This window comes from Protopterus annectens, chromosome 4.part0 (assembly GCF_019279795.1).
Source record: "Protopterus annectens isolate FY-2018-M chromosome 4.part0, PAN1.0, whole genome shotgun sequence".
Classification (NCBI taxonomy): domain Eukaryota; kingdom Metazoa; phylum Chordata; order Ceratodontiformes; family Protopteridae; genus Protopterus; species Protopterus annectens.
This window is the reverse complement of record NC_056733.1, coordinates 1,874,229,632-1,874,249,163: the sequence shown is the minus strand read 5'-3', so window position 1 is coordinate 1,874,249,163 and position 19,532 is coordinate 1,874,229,632. Positions and strand designations below refer to the sequence as shown.

Below are 19,532 nucleotides of genomic sequence, written 5' to 3'. Positions count from 1 at the left end.
AAATGGTTAACCTGCTGAGTGTTATGTATATGATCCTGCAGTGCCTTTTTATCAATAGGCTCAGAAGAGGCTACCTTTTTCTGTAAATCATCCAGGACAAAATCTTGGTACTGAAACATGTGAAAAAGGCAGTTAAGAGACCTCATGGCTAGGGAAGTAGAGGTATATACTTTTTTACCCCATCTCCCCAGGGACCTTGCTTCTCTGTCAGCTGGCAGTGGGTTTTTGGCAGAGGAGGACGCCACTCCCTTGGGGCCCTGTGAAATAGTTTCTAGATCCACAGAGTGGGCCTTAAAAAGGTGCTTGTGAGTGTCAGGGACTCTATATCTGTCCGGCTTGACAGGAGCAGGAGGAAGAGAATCAGGGTTGGTACTGGAGTCAGAGAAAACATCATCCAAAACATCCATAACTGGAGGGATAGCCAAAGGTCTGTGCTGGGGGAGCTTGAGGAAAGTACGTAGACTTTTCCTGTTGTCAGAGAATTCCTGACCCTGCCATTGAAAATGTTCCCTCATGGAATGCAGAACTTCCCCAAATGAGAAATCCTCTGGAGGGCAGGCAGATGGAACAGATTCCTCAGCATCAGAGTCCTCGTAGGCCTGGAAGGGTTCTTCTTGAGTATCAGAGTGCTCAGAATCCCCAGAGGCTTCATCCGAGGAGAGGTCGTCCGCCTGCTCAGTTCTAGGCCTTTTCTCTGCAGGTGGCTGGGAACCCCTGTCTGGATGAGGCCGAGACCCCCTGATAAGGGAAATAAGATCTGCAGCCAGAGACATGCTCTGCTTATCAGAAGAAGGGGCCTGGGCAGGTTTAGGATGGGCCTTGGCCTGACTGGCGGCCTTAGCACGTGCAAAGGCCTTGATGGACATGGAAACAGGAGGCCTAGCAGCCCCACGTGCAGGCGTTACCTTGTCCACAGGAATGGTGTCGGGTAGATCCAGAAAGTACAGTTTTGTACCTACCATAAATGTAGATGTCCGATAGGAATGCATCTGCAGTCCTTACAAATGGGTTGTCCTGTCGTCAGGCAGCCCTTCGGTCGGCCGGATTCCAAAGTCTGGGTCTGGCCTCGGCTGGTGTCGCACATCACCCGAAGTCATAGCTGCAGTTATTCGGGTATAAAGGCATCAGCCAACGCCATTTTCCTCAGTGTTTCTTGCCCAAGATGCCAGGTGCCCTCTTGGAAGGCTAAATTTGGATAAATGCCAATGATTCCAAATAGTAGAGAGCAAACACAAAAAATAAGCATGTATGTACATATATACAAACAAAAACACCATAATAGATCCCCCCCAAGCTAGCTGAAGGCTGGCAAATACCCTAGGAGTACCTCAGAGGGGAAGGTGGGTGGGTAATCCTGACTGCAGATGCATTCCTATCGGACATCTACATTTATGGTAGGTACAAAACTGTACTATGTCCTTCAAGGATGCATCTGAAGTCCTTACAAATGGGTAGAATACCATAGCTAAACAAGGGGAGGAGGAAAGAGTAGAGATTATGGTGTAGCTAGGATCCCTTGCAAAACAGCAGTGGCAAAACCTGCTCGGGATTCTAGAGTATAAAGGTAAATTGTAATGCTTGGCAAATGTATGCACGGAGGTCCAAGAAGCAGCCTCTATAATGTCCTTGGTAGCCACTCCTCGTAAGAAAGCTGTGGTAGTGGCTGTAGCCCTTGGGGAGTGAGGCCTGATGTTCTCTGGAGTTTTCTTTCCATGGTAGGAGTAACAAAATCTAATGCAATTTCCTATCCATTTGGAGATTGTCTGTTTTGAAATTGGTTTTCCTTCCTTTCCTGTGGCATATGCTACCAGAAGCTGGTCAGTTTTTCTATTGGACTTAGTCCTGTCCAGGTAGTAGAGTAACTGTCTGTGTACATCCAAGGTATGCAAAAGCCTTTCTCCCCTGTTCTGTGGGTTTGGGAAGAATGTAGGTAGGTGGATAGCCTGATTTAATGATACTCTGGATACCACCTTAGGCATAAATGTAGGATTTGTTCTCATGGACACTATCTTGATGGAAGATCAGGAAGGGTTGCACTGCCATTAATGCCTGTAGTTCAGAGACCCTTCTTGCTGAAGTTATTGCCAGCAGGAAAGCAGTCTTCCAGGATAAGTATTGTAGTTCTGCTGTTGCTGCTGGCTCGAAAGGAGGAAGTGTCAATTTTTCTAGCACAAAGTTCAAGTCCCATGCTGGCAATGGTGGTTTCCTGGGAGGTTTTACATTTTTAATTCCTCTCAGAAACTGTCTGAGCAGGGGATGAGAGAAGACAGGAGGATCCAAGCTGTATTGTGCTGAAATAGCTGATGCATGTATCTTGATGGAAGAATAGGACAGGCCTGTGTGGAAGAGCTCTGCCAAGTACTCCAGGATGTTGGCCATGTTTACCAGAGTCACATCTTCTCCCTTTGCAGTACTCCAAATGAGATATCTTTTCCATTTTGCTGCATAATTCTTTCTTGTTGAAGGTCTGCGAGCCTCCAGGATTATGTCTTTAACCCTTTGGGATAAATTTGGGTTAATTGCTGTTATGTAATGTTCCAGGCAGTTAGCTGCAGAGTTTTCAGGTTTGGATGCAGGATGTTGTAGTTGTTCTGTGTTAACAGTAATGGGATCAGGGTAGTGTCCATATTTGTTCCAGAGACATGCTCCTCAGCAATGGGTACCAATGTTGTCTTGGCCAGTCTGGAGCTATCAGAATGATCCTTGGACGGTCCTCTTTGATCTTCAGAAGCACCTTGTGCATCAAAGGAAGTGGTGGAAATGCGTATGCTGTCAGGTTTTTCCAACTGAAAGATAGGGAGTCCACCTTCCAAGCAAGTGGGTGGTACGTCCTTGTGCAGAATTTCTTTAGCTGGTGATTGAATGGGGATGCAAACAAGTCTATTTGTGGTAATCCCCATTCCCTTGTGATGGCTTTGAAGATGTCCGGGTGAAGCATCCATTCGTGGGCATCTGTGGTTGTTCTGCTTAATATGTCTGCTAGAATGTTCTCTTTTCCCGGTACAAAAATTGCTTGTAACTGAATGTTGTAGCTCAGGGCCACATCCCATAGGTCCAGTGCCAGCCGGCATAGAGGATATGAATGGGTGCCTCCCCGTTTGTTGATGTACCACATAACTGTGGTGTTCTGTCCTTATCATCAACTGACCTTCTTGAAGAAATGGTCTGAATGACTGGATTGCCAATTTTACTGCCAGCATTTCCTTTAGATTTATGTGTAGGCGCAGCTGGTCTTGAGTCCATAAGCCTTGTATGCACTTGCCCTGCATGTGTGCCCCCCAACCGAGGTCTGAAGCATCTGTCGTGATGGTTTGGCTTGGTTGGCTGTTGCAGAAGGGCAATCCTGTGTTTGATTGACAGGCCTGAGCCCACCATAGGAACTCTTGTTTCAGGCATGGGATTATTGGGATTTTGGTTTCTAGGCTGTGCTTGTGTTTGGACCACAAATTCCTTAGGTACCACTGTAGCTTTCTCATATGCAGTCTGGCTTGCAGTACTTTTCTTGCAGTTAGGTGGTTCTGCTTTGTTAATGCCAAGAAGTAGAGAGGTAGTTGCTCTTTCTTTTCTGCAGTTAGGAATGCCATTTGTTTTGATGTGTCCAGCTCTGCACCCAGAAAGGTTATTCTTTGGGATGGAATCAGCCTTGACTTTTTTATATTGACTGTATATCCCAAGGCTTGCAGCAGGTAAATGACTCTTTGTAAGTCTTCTGCTAGCTTGCTTTTGTTGTCCGCTTGTATCAGGCAGTCGTCCAGGTAGGGATAAATTTGGATTCCCTGAAGTCTGCAATGAGCAATTACTGATGCCAGGCATTTCGTGAACACTCTGGGCACAGTAGATAAGCCAAAGGGCAATGCTGAAAATTGATAATGCTCTGATCCTGCAAGAAATCTGAGGTATCTTCTGCAAATTGGTCTTATGGGGACGTGCAGGTATGCCTCCTTGAGATCTAGAGTTACCAGCCAAGACTCCTTGCCCAGCATGGGAAGAAGCTGCTGTAGGGTCAGCATTTTGAATTTTGGAACAATAAGGAATGTGTTTAAAGCGGACAGGTCTAGAATGGGTCTCCATTTGTTTTCTTTTCTTGGTACCAGGAAGAGTCTGGAGTAAAATCCCTTTCCTTGCTCCATAGATGGTACCTTTTCCACAGCTCTCATTCTTAATAGCTGAGATATTTGTTTTAGAGCTTCTGTCCTTTGAGTAGGTGGTAGGTTTGGCATTCCTCTCTTCCCTGGTAGAGTATGGAAATGGAACCTGTAACCTTGGTCTATAGATTGCAAAATCCATTTTTCCCTTGTGATGCAATGCCAGTTTTTTGAGAATAAGGTTAGTTTTCCGCCTAAGGGTGCTTCTAGTTGTTCCCTGGTAGGCGGTGCCACTGTCAAGTCACTGTGATTGAGTTGTTGTAGTGGTGGTGGCTGCGTCCGTGCCTCGCTGGTTGTTACCTTGCCATTGGTGTCCCCTGTAGGCACCCCTGGATTGGTTTCTGCCTCTTGAACGCCTATTCCTGCCTCTCTGAGCCTTAGAGGAGTCCGGAAAGGACCAATTCTTGGAGGGCCAGTTCCTGCTAAACCTTGGAGGTTGAACCTGTAAGAAATCTTTCACCGTTTGTACAGATTTCGCCTTCTCTTCCATCTTTTTTAGCACCTGCTGCGCAGGGGAACCAAATAAATTGACCTTGTCCATGGGTGCATCCAAAAGCTTTGATTTGACATGGTCTGGTAATGCCTGTTCTTTCAACCATGCATGTCTCCTGATAACTGTGCCAGTCATGGCTGATCTAAAGGAAGCCTCCAGTGCATCATAGCCACATTTTAAAGAATGGTTACTAACCTGCTGTATGTTATGTACCATTTCCTGAACATATTTTTTATCTAAAGATTCTTCAGAGGAAAGCTTTTTAGTTAACTGGTCAAGCATAAACTCTTGATATTGAATCATATGAAATTGGCAGTTCAAAGCCCTAGCTGACAAGGTAGCAGAAGTGTAAACTTTTTTACCCCATCTCTCTAAGGACCTGGATTCCCTTTCAGAGGGGAGGGGGGTTTTAGTAAAAGTAGCAGCTACAGCTTTAGGGCCCTGGGCGATAGTCTCTGGATCTGCAAAAGGAGCCTTGTATAAATGGTGATGAGTGTCCGGGACCCTGTAGAACCTATCGAGCTTAGCAGGAGCCAGGGTAATGAATCAGGAGCAGTGCAAGCATCATTAAATGCATCATCTACAACAGAAAGAACTGGAGGTATAGCTAAAGGCCTATGCTGTGGCAAATGTAGAAAGGTTTTAAGCCTTTTTCTGGAGTCTGAGAAATCTTGGCCCTGCCACTGAAATTGTTCCCTCATAGCATGCAAGGTTTCCCCAAAGGAAAATTCCTCAGGTGGAGAGGCTGAAGGAATGGACTCTTCAGCATCAGAGTCTTCGTAAGGAGAATAAGAAGCCTCAGGAAGGTCTGTATGTTCTGATTCATCAGAGGAACCATCAGTGGATACTGGTTCAGGGGGCTCTGCTCTAGGTCTCTTTTCTGGAGGTGGGAGAGAGGACCTGTCTGGATGAGGCAGGGATCCACAAATTAAAGAAATTAAATCCTCCGCCAAAGATAGCATATGAGAGCTAGTGCTGGGCCTGTGTGAGGGGGGTTTGGCAGGCACAGATTTTGAAGCTTTGGCTGCTTTAGCCCTGGCAAAGGCCTTAATAGACATGGCTGCAGGAGGCCTAGCAGCTCCACGTGCAGGGGTTGAAATATCCAGGGGAATTGTGTCTGATAATTCCTGAGAAACCGCAACAGAAGGCTGGATTTCAGAAGCAGATTCTACCAGGTTAGAGGAGGCCTCTGTAGAAGGCATAGTTTCGGCTGGAGAAAGAACCGCTTGCTCGGCTTCGGCCGGGCAGGGAAGGCAGAGAGAATGGAAGTCCTTATGAGACAGAAACAGGTTTGCTTAATCGCGGTTTCGGCCGAGACCGCGGACCGCGAGTGTCGGTCCTTTTCTTTTCGTTTTTTGGAAATTTGCGTTGTCGGAGGATCCGACGGCATAATGTAGGCAAAATCAGAGCCGAAAATTTGTTCAGCAAACTCCGACCGACGTCTAAGCGTCCGTCGGTTAAAAGAAGCGCAGGCTAGACAAGCTGCTACGTCGTGGTCTGGGCCTAAGCAATGTATACAGTAGGAGTGGAAATCTTTATGAGGTATTTGTTTCCCACAAGATAAACAGTTATTCACTTTCTCTGACATCGGCTGAGGCAAGAAAGAGTCCCCAACGGGTACTTAGCTTTTAGAAGTCTTCAAGTAGTATTAGGTAGTAGTAATCTCTGGATCTGACCGACCGGCACTTGCGAACAGCTTCTGCTTGGCCACGCGGCAAGAAAGACTGAGGAAAATGGCGTCGGCTGATGCCTTTATACCCGAATAACTGCAGCTATGACGTCGGGTGAAGTGCGACACCAGCCGAGGCCAGACCCAGACTTTGGAATCCGGCCGACCGAAGGGCTGCCTGACGACAGGACAACCCATTTGTAAGGACTGCAGATGCATCCTTGAAGGACATCTTCGGTTTCCGGAGGAAAATCAACAACCGGCACCAGAGAGATCTCAGAGACCGAAGGTCGTGTTAACGCTGTGTCGGCCTGGAGCGGTAGATTTACCACTTCCGAAGAACCGGAGCGCTAGCAGAGGGTTTAGGAGAAACATCGGTAGTGGACGAGGGCCGAGGATGTCGGTCCCGGTCCTTGCGTTTTTTAGCAGATTGGGTTGTCTGTTGTTCCAACGGCATGATATATGCAAAAGATTCACCGAAGTCCTCGGCGAATTCTGCCCGGCTCCTGAGAGTGCGCTTATTAAAGCAGGCACAGGCAGCACAGGCCGAGACGTCGTGGTCTGGGCCCAGGCAGGGAAGGCAGAGAGAATGGAAGTCCTTATGAGGTATTTGTTTACCACAAGACAAACAATTATTAACTTTCTCAATTTGTTCTGACATCGGCTGAGGCAAGAATAAATGTTCCCCAACGGGGTACTTGGCTTTTAGATGACTTCGGTACTGAAAACACAGGAGCTGACCGACTGGCACTTGCGAACTGCTTCTGCTTCGGGCACCGCGCGGCAAGAAAGACTGAAGAAGATGGCGTCGGCCGATGCCTTTATACTCCAGCCATTGTGACGTCGGAGAGGAGGCGACACCAGCCGACGCCGGACCCAGACTTTGGAATTCGGCCGACCGAGGGCTGCCTGAGGCAGGACACCCATATGTTATGACTGCAGTTTCATTCTTGAAGGACATCTGTACTATGTTCATCGTGTTACCCTGCTGCAGTCATCACACTTGGGTTGAATCCTAAAGCTATGGAAGGGTGGTGGAGTTAAACAGGGTTAGAAGAAGCTAGTAGGCCCTGCAAAACTGCAGTGGCAAAACCAGCTCTAGTCCTAGAATATAGAGGTAAGTGATAGTGCTTGGTGAAGGTGTGCACTGAACTCCCAAGTTGCAGCTTCCAGAATATCCTTGGTTGGCACCCCTCTGAGAAAGGCTGCTGATGTAGCTGTAGCTCTGGTGGAGTGGGACCTAATGTTAGCAGGTACCGGTTTCCCATGATGCGTGTAGCAGAAAAGTACAGTTTTGTACCTACCATAAATGTAGATGTCCGATAGGTATGCATCTGCAGTCCTAACATATGGGTTGTTCTGCCTCAGGCAGCCCTTCGGTCGGCCAGATTCCAAAGTCTGGGTCTGGCCTCGGCTGATGTCGCACTTCACCCGACGTCATAGCTGCTGTGTATTGGGTATAAAGGCATCAGCCGACGCCATTTTCCTCAGTGTTTCTTGCCCCAGATGCCAGGTGCCCTCTAGGAAGGCTAAATTTGGATAAATGCAAATAATTCCAAACAGTAGAGAGCAAACAATATAAGAATATATATATATATATATATATATACATATATACAAACAAATACACCATAATAGATTCTCCCAGCTAGCTAAAAGAGGGGTAAATACCCTAGGAATACCACAGAGGGGAAGGAGGGTGGGTAATCCTGACTGCAGATGCATACCTATCGGACATCTACATTTATGGTAGGTACAAAACTGTACTATGTCCTTCAAGGATGCATCTGCAGTCCTAACATATGGGTAGAATACCATAGCCAAACTGGGGGAGGAGGTACTAAGATAAAGATGGTGTAGTTAAGATCCCTTGCAAAACAGCAGTTGCAAAACCTGCTCGGGATCTGGAATATAAAGGAAGATTATAATGCTTGGCAAATGTATGCACGGAGCTCCAAGTAGCAGCTTCTAAAATGTCTTTGGTAGCCACTCCTCGTAGGAAAGCTGTAGTGGTGGCTGTAGCTCTTGTGGAGTGAGGCCTGATATTTTCTGGAGTTGTCTTTCCATGAAAAGAGTAGGAAAATCTAATGCAATTTCCTATCCATTTTGAGATTGTCTGTTTTTAAATTGCTTTTCCTTGCATTCCTGTTACATATGCTACTAGAAGCTGGTCAGTTTTTCTGTTGGTCTTAGTTCTTGTCCCGATAGTAGCGTAACTGTCTGTGCACATCCAAGGTATGTAGTAGTCTTTCCCCCCTGTTCTGTGGGTTGGGGAAGAATGTAGGTAAATGAATCGCTTGGTTCAATGATACTCTGGAGACCACTTTTGGCATAAAAGTAGGGTTAGTTCTCAGAGACACTCTATCCTGATGGAAGATAAGGAAGGGCTGTACTGCCATTAATGCCTGTAACTCAGATACCCTTCTTGCTGAAGTGATTGCAAGCAGGAAAGCAGTTTTCCAAAATAAGAACTGTAAGTCTGCTGTTGCTGCTGGTTCAAAAGGGGGAAGTGTTAACTTTTCCAGCACAAAGTTGAGATCCCATGTAGGCAAAGGTGGTTTCCTTGGAGGCTTTACATTTTTGATTCCTCTCAGGAACTGCCTGAGTAGAGGATGAGAGAAGACAGGAGGATCCATGTTGTATTCTGCTGAAATTGCTGATGCATGAATCTTAATGGAGGAGTAGGACAGGCCATTGTGGAACAGTTCTGCTAAGTATTCCAGGAAGTTTGCTATGTTTGCCAATGAGACATTTTCCCCTTTTGCTGCACTCCAAATGAGGTATCTTTTCCATTTGGCTGAATAAGTCTTCCTTGTGGAGGGTCTGCGAGCCTCCAGGATAATGTCCTTAACCCTCCGAGATAAATCTGGGTTACTTTGTTTTATGCAATATTCCAAGCAGCTAGCTGTAGTGTTTTCAAGTTTGGATGTAGGAACTTGTAGTTGTTCTGTGTTAGAAGTAAAGGACATAGAGGTAAGAGGCCATGCGTGTGTCCGAGACATGCTTCTCAGTAGCAGGTACCAATGTTGCCTCGGCCAGTCTGGAGCTATCAGGATTATCCTTGGCTGATCCTCTTTGATCTTCAGTAGGACTTTGTACATCAAAGGAAGAGGTGGGAATGCATATGCTGTCAGGTTTTTCCAGCTGAAGGAAAGGGAGTCCACCCTCCAAGCAAGTGGGTGGTATGCTCTTGTGCAGAATTTCTTCAATTGGTGGTTGTGTGGGGAGGCGAACAGGTCTATCTCTGGTAGTCCCCATTTCTTTGTTATGGTTTTGAAGATATCTGGATGCAGCATCCATTCGTGAGCATCCGTGGTAGTTCTGCTTAAGGTGTCTGCTAGTGAATTTTCTTTTCCTGGTACAAATCTGGCCTGGAGTTGAATGTTGAGATTCAGGGCCACATTCCACAGGTCCATTGCCATCCGGCATAGAGAATATGAATGTGTACCTCCCTGTTTGTTGATGTACCACATGACTGTGGTATTGTCCGTCCTTATCAGCAGGTGACCTTGAAGAAATGGTCTGAATGCCTGGATTGCATGTTTCACTGCCAGCATCTCCTTTTGATTTATGTGTAGATTCAGCTGGTCTTGGGTCCATAGGCCTTGTATACACTTGTCCACCATGTGTGCCCCCCAGCCTAGGTCTGAGGCGTCCGTGGTGATGGTCTGGCTTGGATGAGGTTTGTGGAAAGGCAATCCTCTGTTCAACTGACAGGCCTGAGCCCACCACAGGAATTCTTGCTTCAGGCATGGAATTATTGGAATCTGGGCTTCTAGACTGTGCTTGTGTTGAGACCATACATTCCTTAGGTACCATTGCAACTTTCTCATATGCAGTCTGGCATGGAATCAATATTATGCAGGATGCCATGTAACCCAGGGCTTGCAGGACTTTCCTTGCAGTAAGCTGAGTCTGTGTTGTTAATGTCATGAAATAGACTGGTAGTTGCTTTTGTTTTTCTTCTGTGAGAAAGGCCATCTGAGTTGATGTATCCAGTTCTGCACCCAAGAATGTTATCCTTTGGGATGGTACTAGTCTTGACTTTTGCATGTTGACTGTGTATCCCAAGGCTTGCAGCAGTTGTATGACCTTTTCCAAATCTTTTGTTAATTTTGTCTTGTTGTCCTCTTGTATTAGGCAGTCGTCCAGGTATGGGTAAATTTGAAATCCCTGAAGCCTGCAATGAGCAATTACTAATGCCAGGCATTTCGTGAATACTCTGGGCGCAGTAGATAAGCCAAAGGGTAATGCTGAGAATTGATAATGCTCTGATCCTGCAAGAAATCTGAGGTGTCTTCTGCAATCTGGTCGTATAGGGACGTGCAGGTATGCCTCCTTGAGATCTAGAGTCACCAGCCAAGACTCCTTTGCCCAGCATGGGAAGAAGTTGCTGTAGGGTCAGCATTTTGAATTTTGGGACAATGAGGTATGTGTTCAGAGCGGACAGGTCGAGAATAGGTCTCCATTGTTTTTCTTTTCTTGGTACAAGGAAAAGTCTGGAGTAAAATCCTTGGCCTTGTTCCATAGGCGGTACCTTTTCTATAGCTCTCATCCTTAGTAGGTTGTTGATTTGTCTTAGAGCGTTTGTTTTTTGGCTTGGTGGTAGGTTTGGCATTCCTCTCTTTTTTGGTAGAGTGTGGAAGTGAAACCTATAGCCTTTGTCTATTGTTTGTAAAGTCCATTTGTCTCCTGTAATGTAATGCCAGGTTACGGAAAATAAGGCTAGTTTTCCGCCCAAGTGTGCTTCCAGTTGTTCCCTGGTAGGTGGAATCAGAGCCAAGTCATTGTGTCTGTCCTGTGGAAGTGGCTGTAGCTGAATCTGTGGCAGTACTTCTCTGGTTGCTAGGCTGCCACTGACGTCCCCTGTAGGCACCCCTGGATTGACCTCTGCCTCTCTGTGCTCTGGAGTTGTCTGGAAAGGACCCATTCTTCGAAGGCCAATTTCTGCTAAACCTCGGAGGTTGGACCTGTAAGAAATCCTTGACTGTTTGGACAGATTTTGCTTTTTCTTCCACCTTCTTTAGAACCTGCTGTGCAGGGGAGCCAAACAAACTTTGTTTCTCCGTAGGAGCATCTAGGAGTTTTGACTTAATATGGTCTGGTAAGGATTGTTCTTTTAACCAGGCATGCCTTCTAATCACTGTTCCAGTCATAGCTGATCTAAAGGAAACCTCCAGTGCATCATAGCCACATTTTAAGAAATGGTTACTGACCTGCTGAGAGTTATGTACCAAATCCTGAAGGGACTTGCGGTCTATAGGTTCAGGAGAGGGCAGTTTTTTTATTTAGCTGGTCTAACAAAAATTCCTGGTACTGAATCATGTGAAATTGACAGTTTAAGGCCCTGGCCGAAAGAGTAGCAGAAGTATAAACCTTTTTACCCCATCTCTCTAAAGCTCTAGATTCCCTTTCAGAGGGGAGAGGGTTTTTGACAGAGGCAGCTGCCACAGCCTTGGGGCCCTGTGAAATGGTTTCAGGATCTGCAACAGGAGCCTTATACAAATGGTGGTGTGTGTCCGGGACCCTGTAATATCTGTCAGGCTTGGCAGGGGCCGGAGGAAGAGAATCAGGGGCAGTACAGGCATCATTATATGCATCATCAACAACTGTTAGTACTGGAGGAATGGCTAAAGGCCTATGCTGTGGTAAATGTAAAAAAGTCCTTAGCCTTTTCCTTGAATCTGAAAAATCCTGGCCCTGCCATTGAAAGTGTTCCCTCATAGCATGTAAGATTTCCCCAAAAGAAAATTCTTCAGGAGGAGAAGCAGAAGGAATGGAGTCTTCTGCATCAGAATCCTCATAAGGAGAATATGGGCCTTCCTGAGGGTCTGAAATATCTGAGTCATCCGAGGAATAGTCTGTAGAGACAGGTTCCGGGGGTTCAGTTCTAGACCTCTTATCTGGAGGGGGTTGAGAGGCCCTGTCTGGGTGAGGCTGGGATCCCCTGATCAAAGAAATGAGATCCTCAGCCAGGCTGAGCATTTGGGAACTAGAGGTAGGCCTGTGTGAGGGAGTTTTAGCAGGTAAGGCCTTAGAAGATTTAGCTGCTTTAGCCCTGGAAAAAGCCTTGATAGACACAGATGCAGGAGGTCTAGCAGCCCCACGTGCAGGGGTAGATATGTCTAAAGGAATAGTATCGGATAAATCCTGGGTGCCTGCTTCAGTAGGGGTAATTTCAGTCGCAGATTCAGCCATGCTCTGTGAGGCCTCGGCTATTGGAGGCATGCTTTCGGCCGAAGGAAGAACCGAGGACTCGGTTTCAGCTGAAACAGAGACACTCGTGGTTGGCCTAACCGTGGTTTCAGCCGAAACCGCGGACCGCGAGTGTCGGTCCTTTTCCTTACGCTTTTTAGCTAATTGTGTAGTCGGAGTCTCCGACGGCATTTTGTATGCAAAAGCGGGACCAAAAAACTCCCCTGCAAACTCCGACCGACGTCTAAGCGTCCGTCGGTTGAAGGAAGCACAGGCTAGACAAGCTGATACGTCGTGGTCTGGGCCTAAACAAGGAAGGCATTAAGAGTGGAAATCCTTATGAGGTATTTGTTTCCCAAAAGTTAAACAATTATTTACTTTGTCTGACATCGGCTGAGGCAAGAAAGAGTCCCCAATGGGGTACTTAGCTTTTTAGAAGTCGTCGGTAGTAGAAATCTCTGGATCTGACCGACCGGCACTTGCGAACAGCTTCTGCTTCGGGCACCGCGCGGCAAGAAAGACTGAGGAAAATGGCGTCGGCTGATGCCTTTATACCCCAGCAGCTATGACGTCGGGTGAAGTGCGACATCAGCCGAGGCCAGACCCAGACTTTGGAATCCGGCCGACCGAAGGGCTGCCTGAGGCAGGACAACCCATATATTAGGACTGCAGATGCATCCTTGAAGGACATCCTGTAACTTCGGCTCTGCAAGAAGCCTCTAATGAATCAAAACCACATTACAAAGTATGCTTTCCTACTTGTTCAGCTGCATGCAATAAACCATGCATTTCCTTATTTTCAGGACAGTATGAGCTTGTAAGCATTTTATGTTTTAGCAAAGACATTAGATATTGCTGATATTTAAGCATGTGAAATTGGCAGTTTAAAGCCCTTAAAGATAAAGTAGCAGCGGTATATACTTTTTTCCCTCATCTATCCAGTGCTCTAGAATCCCTCTCAGAGGGAACAGGGTTTTTTTGCAGTGGAAGCCTTGACCCTTTCGGGACCCAGAGAAATTGCTTCTGGGTCAGCAGCAGGGTTTTTATAAATAAATTTATGAGAATCTGGGACCCTGTAGTACCTATCTGGCTTGACTGGTGCAGGGGGTAAAGAATCAGGAGACAAACTGGATTCAGAAAAAACATCAACAATATCTAGTACATGGGGAATAGCAAGGGGCCTGTGCTGAGGCAGTTAAAGAAAATCTCTGAGCCTTTTCTTGGATTTGGAGTAATCCTGGCTCTCCCAATGGAAATACTCCCTCATGGTGTGCAAGGTTTCCCCAAAAGAGTAATCCTCAGGAGGAGAGGCTGAAGTGATAGATTCTTCAGCATCTGAGTCCTCATAGGGAGGAAGACAATATCCCTGTTCTGAAGAGGAATCAGAGTAAATAGAAACCTGGTCAGAGGAATCAGTCAGTGTCTTGCCTAGGCCTTTTATCAGGAGGGGGATGGGAACCCCTGATCAAAGTAATTAGGTACTCGGCCATTTTAAGCATCTGTTTCTTTGGCATGGATGACTGTCCAGGAGAATGCTGTACTTGTTTTTTTGTCTTTAATGGTGTTTTAGACTTTGCCTTGGCTGCTGAAGTGGTCTTGATAGTAAGCTGTGCAGGTCTGAAAACACCCTCAGAAGCCGATGCCTGCTCAGCAGCTCCGGACCCATCTGAGGGAATAGTTTCTGTAGGCCCAATACCTTGAGTTTCCAGAGGCCTGGTAGTCTTCACGTGGGAGTCGGAGGCGGCCTGTGGCTCTGAGGTAGCGGGAGTCAGGGGCTGCAAAAGCACCTCACTGAGAACCGGCGACTGGCCTAGAAGAGGATCCATCGGTTTTGGACCTCGGATGCCTGTCCTTTTCTTTGTCCTTGCATTTTTTATGAATTCCAGTCGTCGGTAGTTCTGACGGTATTATCTAGTTAAACCTTCGGCCAAAGTAATGCAAAGCAAAATCAAACCAACGCTTAATAGTGCATTGGTTGAATCTAGCGCAAAACTGACAGCTAGCAACGTCGTGGTCAGGGCCTAGGCAAGGAATACAGTAAGAGTGAAAATCCTTATGAGGTATTTGCTTCCCACAAAAAATACAATTGTTGACTTTTACTGACATCGGTCTGGAGCAAGAAAAAGTTTCCCCAACGGGGTACTTAGCTTTATTGAAGACTTCGGATCTGAAATTTGATTTCGAAAATCTCAGGAGTCTGCCAACCGGCACTTGCGAGCTGCTTTTGTTTCGGGCACCGCATGGCAAGAAAGACTGAAGAAAATGGCGTCGGCTGCATCTTATATACCCCTGGCACACTAACGTCAGGGAAGAGGCGACAGCAACCGACGCCGGACCAGGACTTTGGAATTCAGGCCGACTGCGGGTAGCCTGTCAGCTGGATAACCCAAGTGTAATGACTGCAACAGTGAAACACAATGAACATCTGGAGGGATAGCCAAAGGCCTGTGTTGAGGCAGGAGTAAGAATTCCTTAAGTCTCTTTTTGGACTCAGAATAATCCTGGCTTTCCCAGCAGAAATGCTCCTTAAGAGTATACAAGGTTTCAAAGAAAGAAAAATCTTCTGGAGGGGAAGCAGGGGGAATGGAATCCTCTGCATCAGTATCCTCATAAGTAGATCAGGGCAAATCCTGGTAATCGAACTGAGCAGAGATCAGATTCCTGATCAGAAGAATCAGAAAGAAAATCAGTTCTGGGTCTCAGAGGGGGAAGGCTGGCTTCATCTAATTAAGATAATAAGGTCATCAGACATTAAGCATTTGTATTTTAATCATATGGGCTTGAGAGTCTGCGGTTTGCTTAACGGTTTTCTGGGTGCAGTGCGAGTTTTTGGCCTGAGGAATTCGGTATTTCTGGATGGAAATGACGGCATTGGTTTAATATGAATGTCTGTAGGCCTGAATACACCCTCAGATGCCTGCACAGCGGCTCCAGACCCATCCAAGGTAGAGACATCCGCAGGTTCCATAGTCGAAGAAGCATCTTGCGGCATACCGGACTCCAAATGGGTCTCAGTGGAGGCCTGCAAATCTGAAGTAGCGGGTATCAGGGTCTGCAAAAGCGCCTGAGTACAGGTGGACTGGCGACTAGCTTAACGAAAGCGTCGTCTGCAATTTTGAACCTCTGCTGTCTATCTCTGTCTTTATCCTTACATTTTTTCAGAAGATCGGCAGTCAGATGGCTCAGTGAAGCCATTTTGGAGTACTGAGACAGAGTACAAAAGTAATTGGCTGCAGAAATAGCCAGACGATGAATAGTTCGGGTGTTGAACAAGGCACAAAACTTGACAGCGAGGGACGTCGTGGTCTGGGCCTAAACAGGGGATGCAGTAAGAATGAAAATCTCTAGGAGGTATTTGCTTTCCACAGGTAAGACAATTGTTAACTTTTACTGACATCGGTTGGAGCAAGAAAAAGGATTCCCAATGGGGTACCTAACTTTTTTGAAGACTTCAGGTCTGAAACACGAAAACAAAAAATTTCAGGAGATGGCCGACTGGCACTTGCAAACTGCTTCTGTTTCTGGCACCGCACGGCAAGAAAGACTGATGTAATGGCGTTGGCTGCATGTTTTATATGGCTGCATGTTTTATACCCCTGACAACCTGACGTCAGGGAAGAAGCGACAGCATCTGATGCAGAAATCCCAAGACTCTGGTATTCAGGCTGGCTGAGGGCTACCTGCAGGCAGATAACCCAAATGTGATGACTGCACAGTGAAACATGAAGAACATCAGTCTTATCCAGTATAAAAAGCCATTAAGCCTCCTTTAGACTGTTTACTATGGTCCTGCTCCTCATTCTTTTTAGATTTTACTTTTTTCCTCTTCTAAATGGGATGCAGGTCTGTGAATATAACCCCCCCCCCCCCCCCAGTGTGGTGGGTTTCTTAACAAATGGTTGGGTGCTGTTTTATACCACGGAGTGTGCTATCACTTCAGAAGCAGAATGTATTTTCTTTTGTATCATCACAATTACTCTTGTGCTTACAAGGCTGCATAAGTCCACCTTACACTTTTAAGGACTAACTTTAACGTCAGAAAGGATCCAGGTAGCCAAGTCCATAACCTTTACTAGAACTGAAGGTTAGAATCTAATCTTTCAACTATAAATAAATCATACTTTTGTACCAAGCTCATGTTTAGTACTGTTAAGTAAATTTCAGTTTGACTAGGACATCCATTACCTGACCCTTTCTCCACATTCTCTTCCTTTTTACCATTACTTCCATCTCTAAAGTGGGCTTCTGTATTTGTCTTGATACTCCTTGGGCTGGTTTATTAATACCTTATCTTGCAATACAAGGGTTTTTAGGCACATACAATAAGTGCTTATTTCCTCCTGTGTTTTTTTTTTTGCCCAGTTAAACAAGCATGCCTGAATGCCCTCCTTCAGGCCACGGCAAAAGAAACAGATTAAAGGTGTTCAGCAAGTACCTGTTTTTCACACCATTTACATTTTTTGTGTGTATACATTACACACTTAATGATGGAGGACGAAGCAAAATGGTTGAAATGTAATCTCAAAATAATTACGTACTTTGAACACTTTCCACAATTCTGTAGTCAAATGACAAAAGGCAGACTTGTCTGCAAGCTGATCTTTAACCCCATTGAAAAGCAGTAAACAACTGGATGCAAGAGTGACTTTCTCTTAAATGATAGAAGCAACCTGGATCCTTGTGTGTGGTGATCTCAAACACACACACGTCAGAAACAAACTGGGTTTTGTTCATCCCTAACCTTACCTAAAAACCTAAAAACACTTGGTTCAACAGGTGGAAAGTCACAAAAATATTTCCCTAACCCCCCCCCCCCACACACACACACACACACACACACACACACACACACACACACACAACCTGTGGACAATATCCAAAATTTTTAACAAATATCACAAAACATACAAGATTTTTATATGTGCTTAAAAAACAGCCCTAAACATACGTGAGGTTGAATTTGAAGTTAAACTGCCATGTTGCTGTTCCTGGTGGATATTCCCCCTTCTCATTTGTAAAAGTCATGCCTAGCTGGATTATCTTCAAAAGATCCACATTGCAGCGTAACAGTTGGTACTGGTAGTCCACAGAGCTACGGAACTCGCCAATCGGCCTCACTACAACTCCAGGAAACTCTGTGTCCTGAAAAAATATATGAAAACATGACATGTGAAACTCGGTTTCAGAAAAAAGGTACCTTTCTTGGCCTCCCGCCCTTCCTCAGATAATCAGAGTAACCTCAAGACATTTTGCAAATGGGTCACCAATTCCTTAAAACACCACTAAATTTTGCCTGTTCTGCTAACGGCTCAAAACATTCATCCCTTGTTGACCACTCCCTGTTCTATTCAAAGTATCTTACCCCTAAAATCAGTGTACTGATCAAAGGAAGACAACCTTCCCAGCAATTTTTAAGACAGAGACCTGTCCAATCAGTATTTAACTTGTTTAATGATGAGAACTGGTGGGCCACTGGCAAAGTTCATAGATTCATAGGCTGCATATTCTAGGAAGCATTCCATGATGGTAAATAACAAAAAGTTCAGGCAAAAGGCAGTTAGTAAAACAAAACTGTTAATGCTTGCTTCCAATCCCTATTGGCCCAGAAGTGAAGAGATGGCACTGCTATAGGATGCCTATGCCAAACCTTGCCAAGATTTCATGTCCTCTCACTAGATGAGCGCTAGTCAATTGGTGGTATTCATTAACCACCAGTAACAAGTAGGGCTTATCCCATTCTCCTCTGGCTGACTCTTCAAAGAGCACTACATGCTTATAAACCACAACCACAGGTACATAAAGCATTTTGCTTACTTTGTGTACTTATTCTGAAGTACCTATACAAGCAGTTAAACTAGATTAGGAAAACACTCAAATTCACAAATGTAAGACTATTTGGTTAGCCACCCAAATGAACTAGCCCTCATATTCTCTTCAGACATGACCCAAGACCACAAAGAAAGGGCAATGCAACACAAATATGGACAGTCTAGTTTAACCCAAATCAGTAAAGTTTTTGGAAGGTGAAAGGAAACTGGATTACGTAGAGGAAAAGTACAGTTGTGTACACTTACCATAGATGCAGATGTTCGAGTATATTCACTGTTGCCGTCATTACATTTGGGTTATCTTCCTGCAGGTAGCCCTCAGCCGGTCTGAATACCAGAGTCTTGGATTCCTGCGTCGGATGCGGTCTCTTCTTCCATGACGTCAGGTTGTCAGGGGTACAAAACATGCAGCCGACGCCATTTTAATCGGGCTGGCGGGTGGGTAACCCGGACTGGAACAGTGAATACACTAACATCTAATTTTCTAGTAAGTGTACACAACTGTACTATATTCTTCATGTTTCACTGTTGCAGCCATTACATTTGGGTAAAATCCCAAAGCTATGGATGGGAGGATGGAGTTATACAACATTAGGAGCAGCTATAAGGCCCTGCAAGACAGCAGTGACAAAGCCTGCCCTGGATTTAGAAAAGAGAGGTAAATGGTTTGGGGAACATATGAACTGAGCTCCAAGTAGCAGCTTCTAGAATGTCTCTGGTAGGAACCCCTCTGAGAAAAGCTGCAGAAGTAGATGTAGCCCTGGTGGAATGGGATCTGATCCCCTTGGGGACAGGTTTACCATGGTGCATGTAGCAGAAATGAATGCAATGGCTTATCCGTTTTGAAATAGTCTGCTTTGAAACAGCCTTCTCCTCTGCCCCTGCAGCAAATGCCACCAGTAGTTGCTCAGACTTTTAGAGATTTTATCCTGTTTAAGTACAATCTTAGTTGCCTGTATGCATCCAATGAATGCAGAATCCGCACCCCTTGTTCTAAGGATTTGGGAAAAAAGTTGGCAGGTGAATGGTCTGGTTAAGAGCCATACCGCATACCACCTTAGGCATAAAGGATGGATTGGTCCTGAGCGCCACCCTGTCCGGGTAAAAGATAATGAAAGGCTCCACTGCCATGAGAGCCTGAAGTTCTGAAATCCTTCTTGCTGAAGAGACTGCTAAAAGAAAGGCCGTCTATCAGGAAACAA

The 19,532-nt window shown here is 45.7% G+C and overlaps 1 protein-coding gene across 1 annotated transcript in view; it reads right to left on the bottom strand.

Moving 5' to 3' along the window:
• CNOT8 (CCR4-NOT transcription complex subunit 8) overlaps window positions 1-17,709 on the bottom strand; it is a 562,923-nt gene extending 545,214 nt beyond the window's left edge. Inside the window, exon 1 of the mRNA XM_044069543.1 lies at window positions 17,451-17,709. Within this exon, the coding sequence (XP_043925478.1) occupies window positions 17,451-17,671 (221 nt within the window). The 5' untranslated portion in view covers window positions 17,672-17,709. The remainder of the gene's footprint in view (window positions 1-17,450) is intronic.
• Window positions 17,710-19,532: the final 1,823 nt, after the last annotated feature.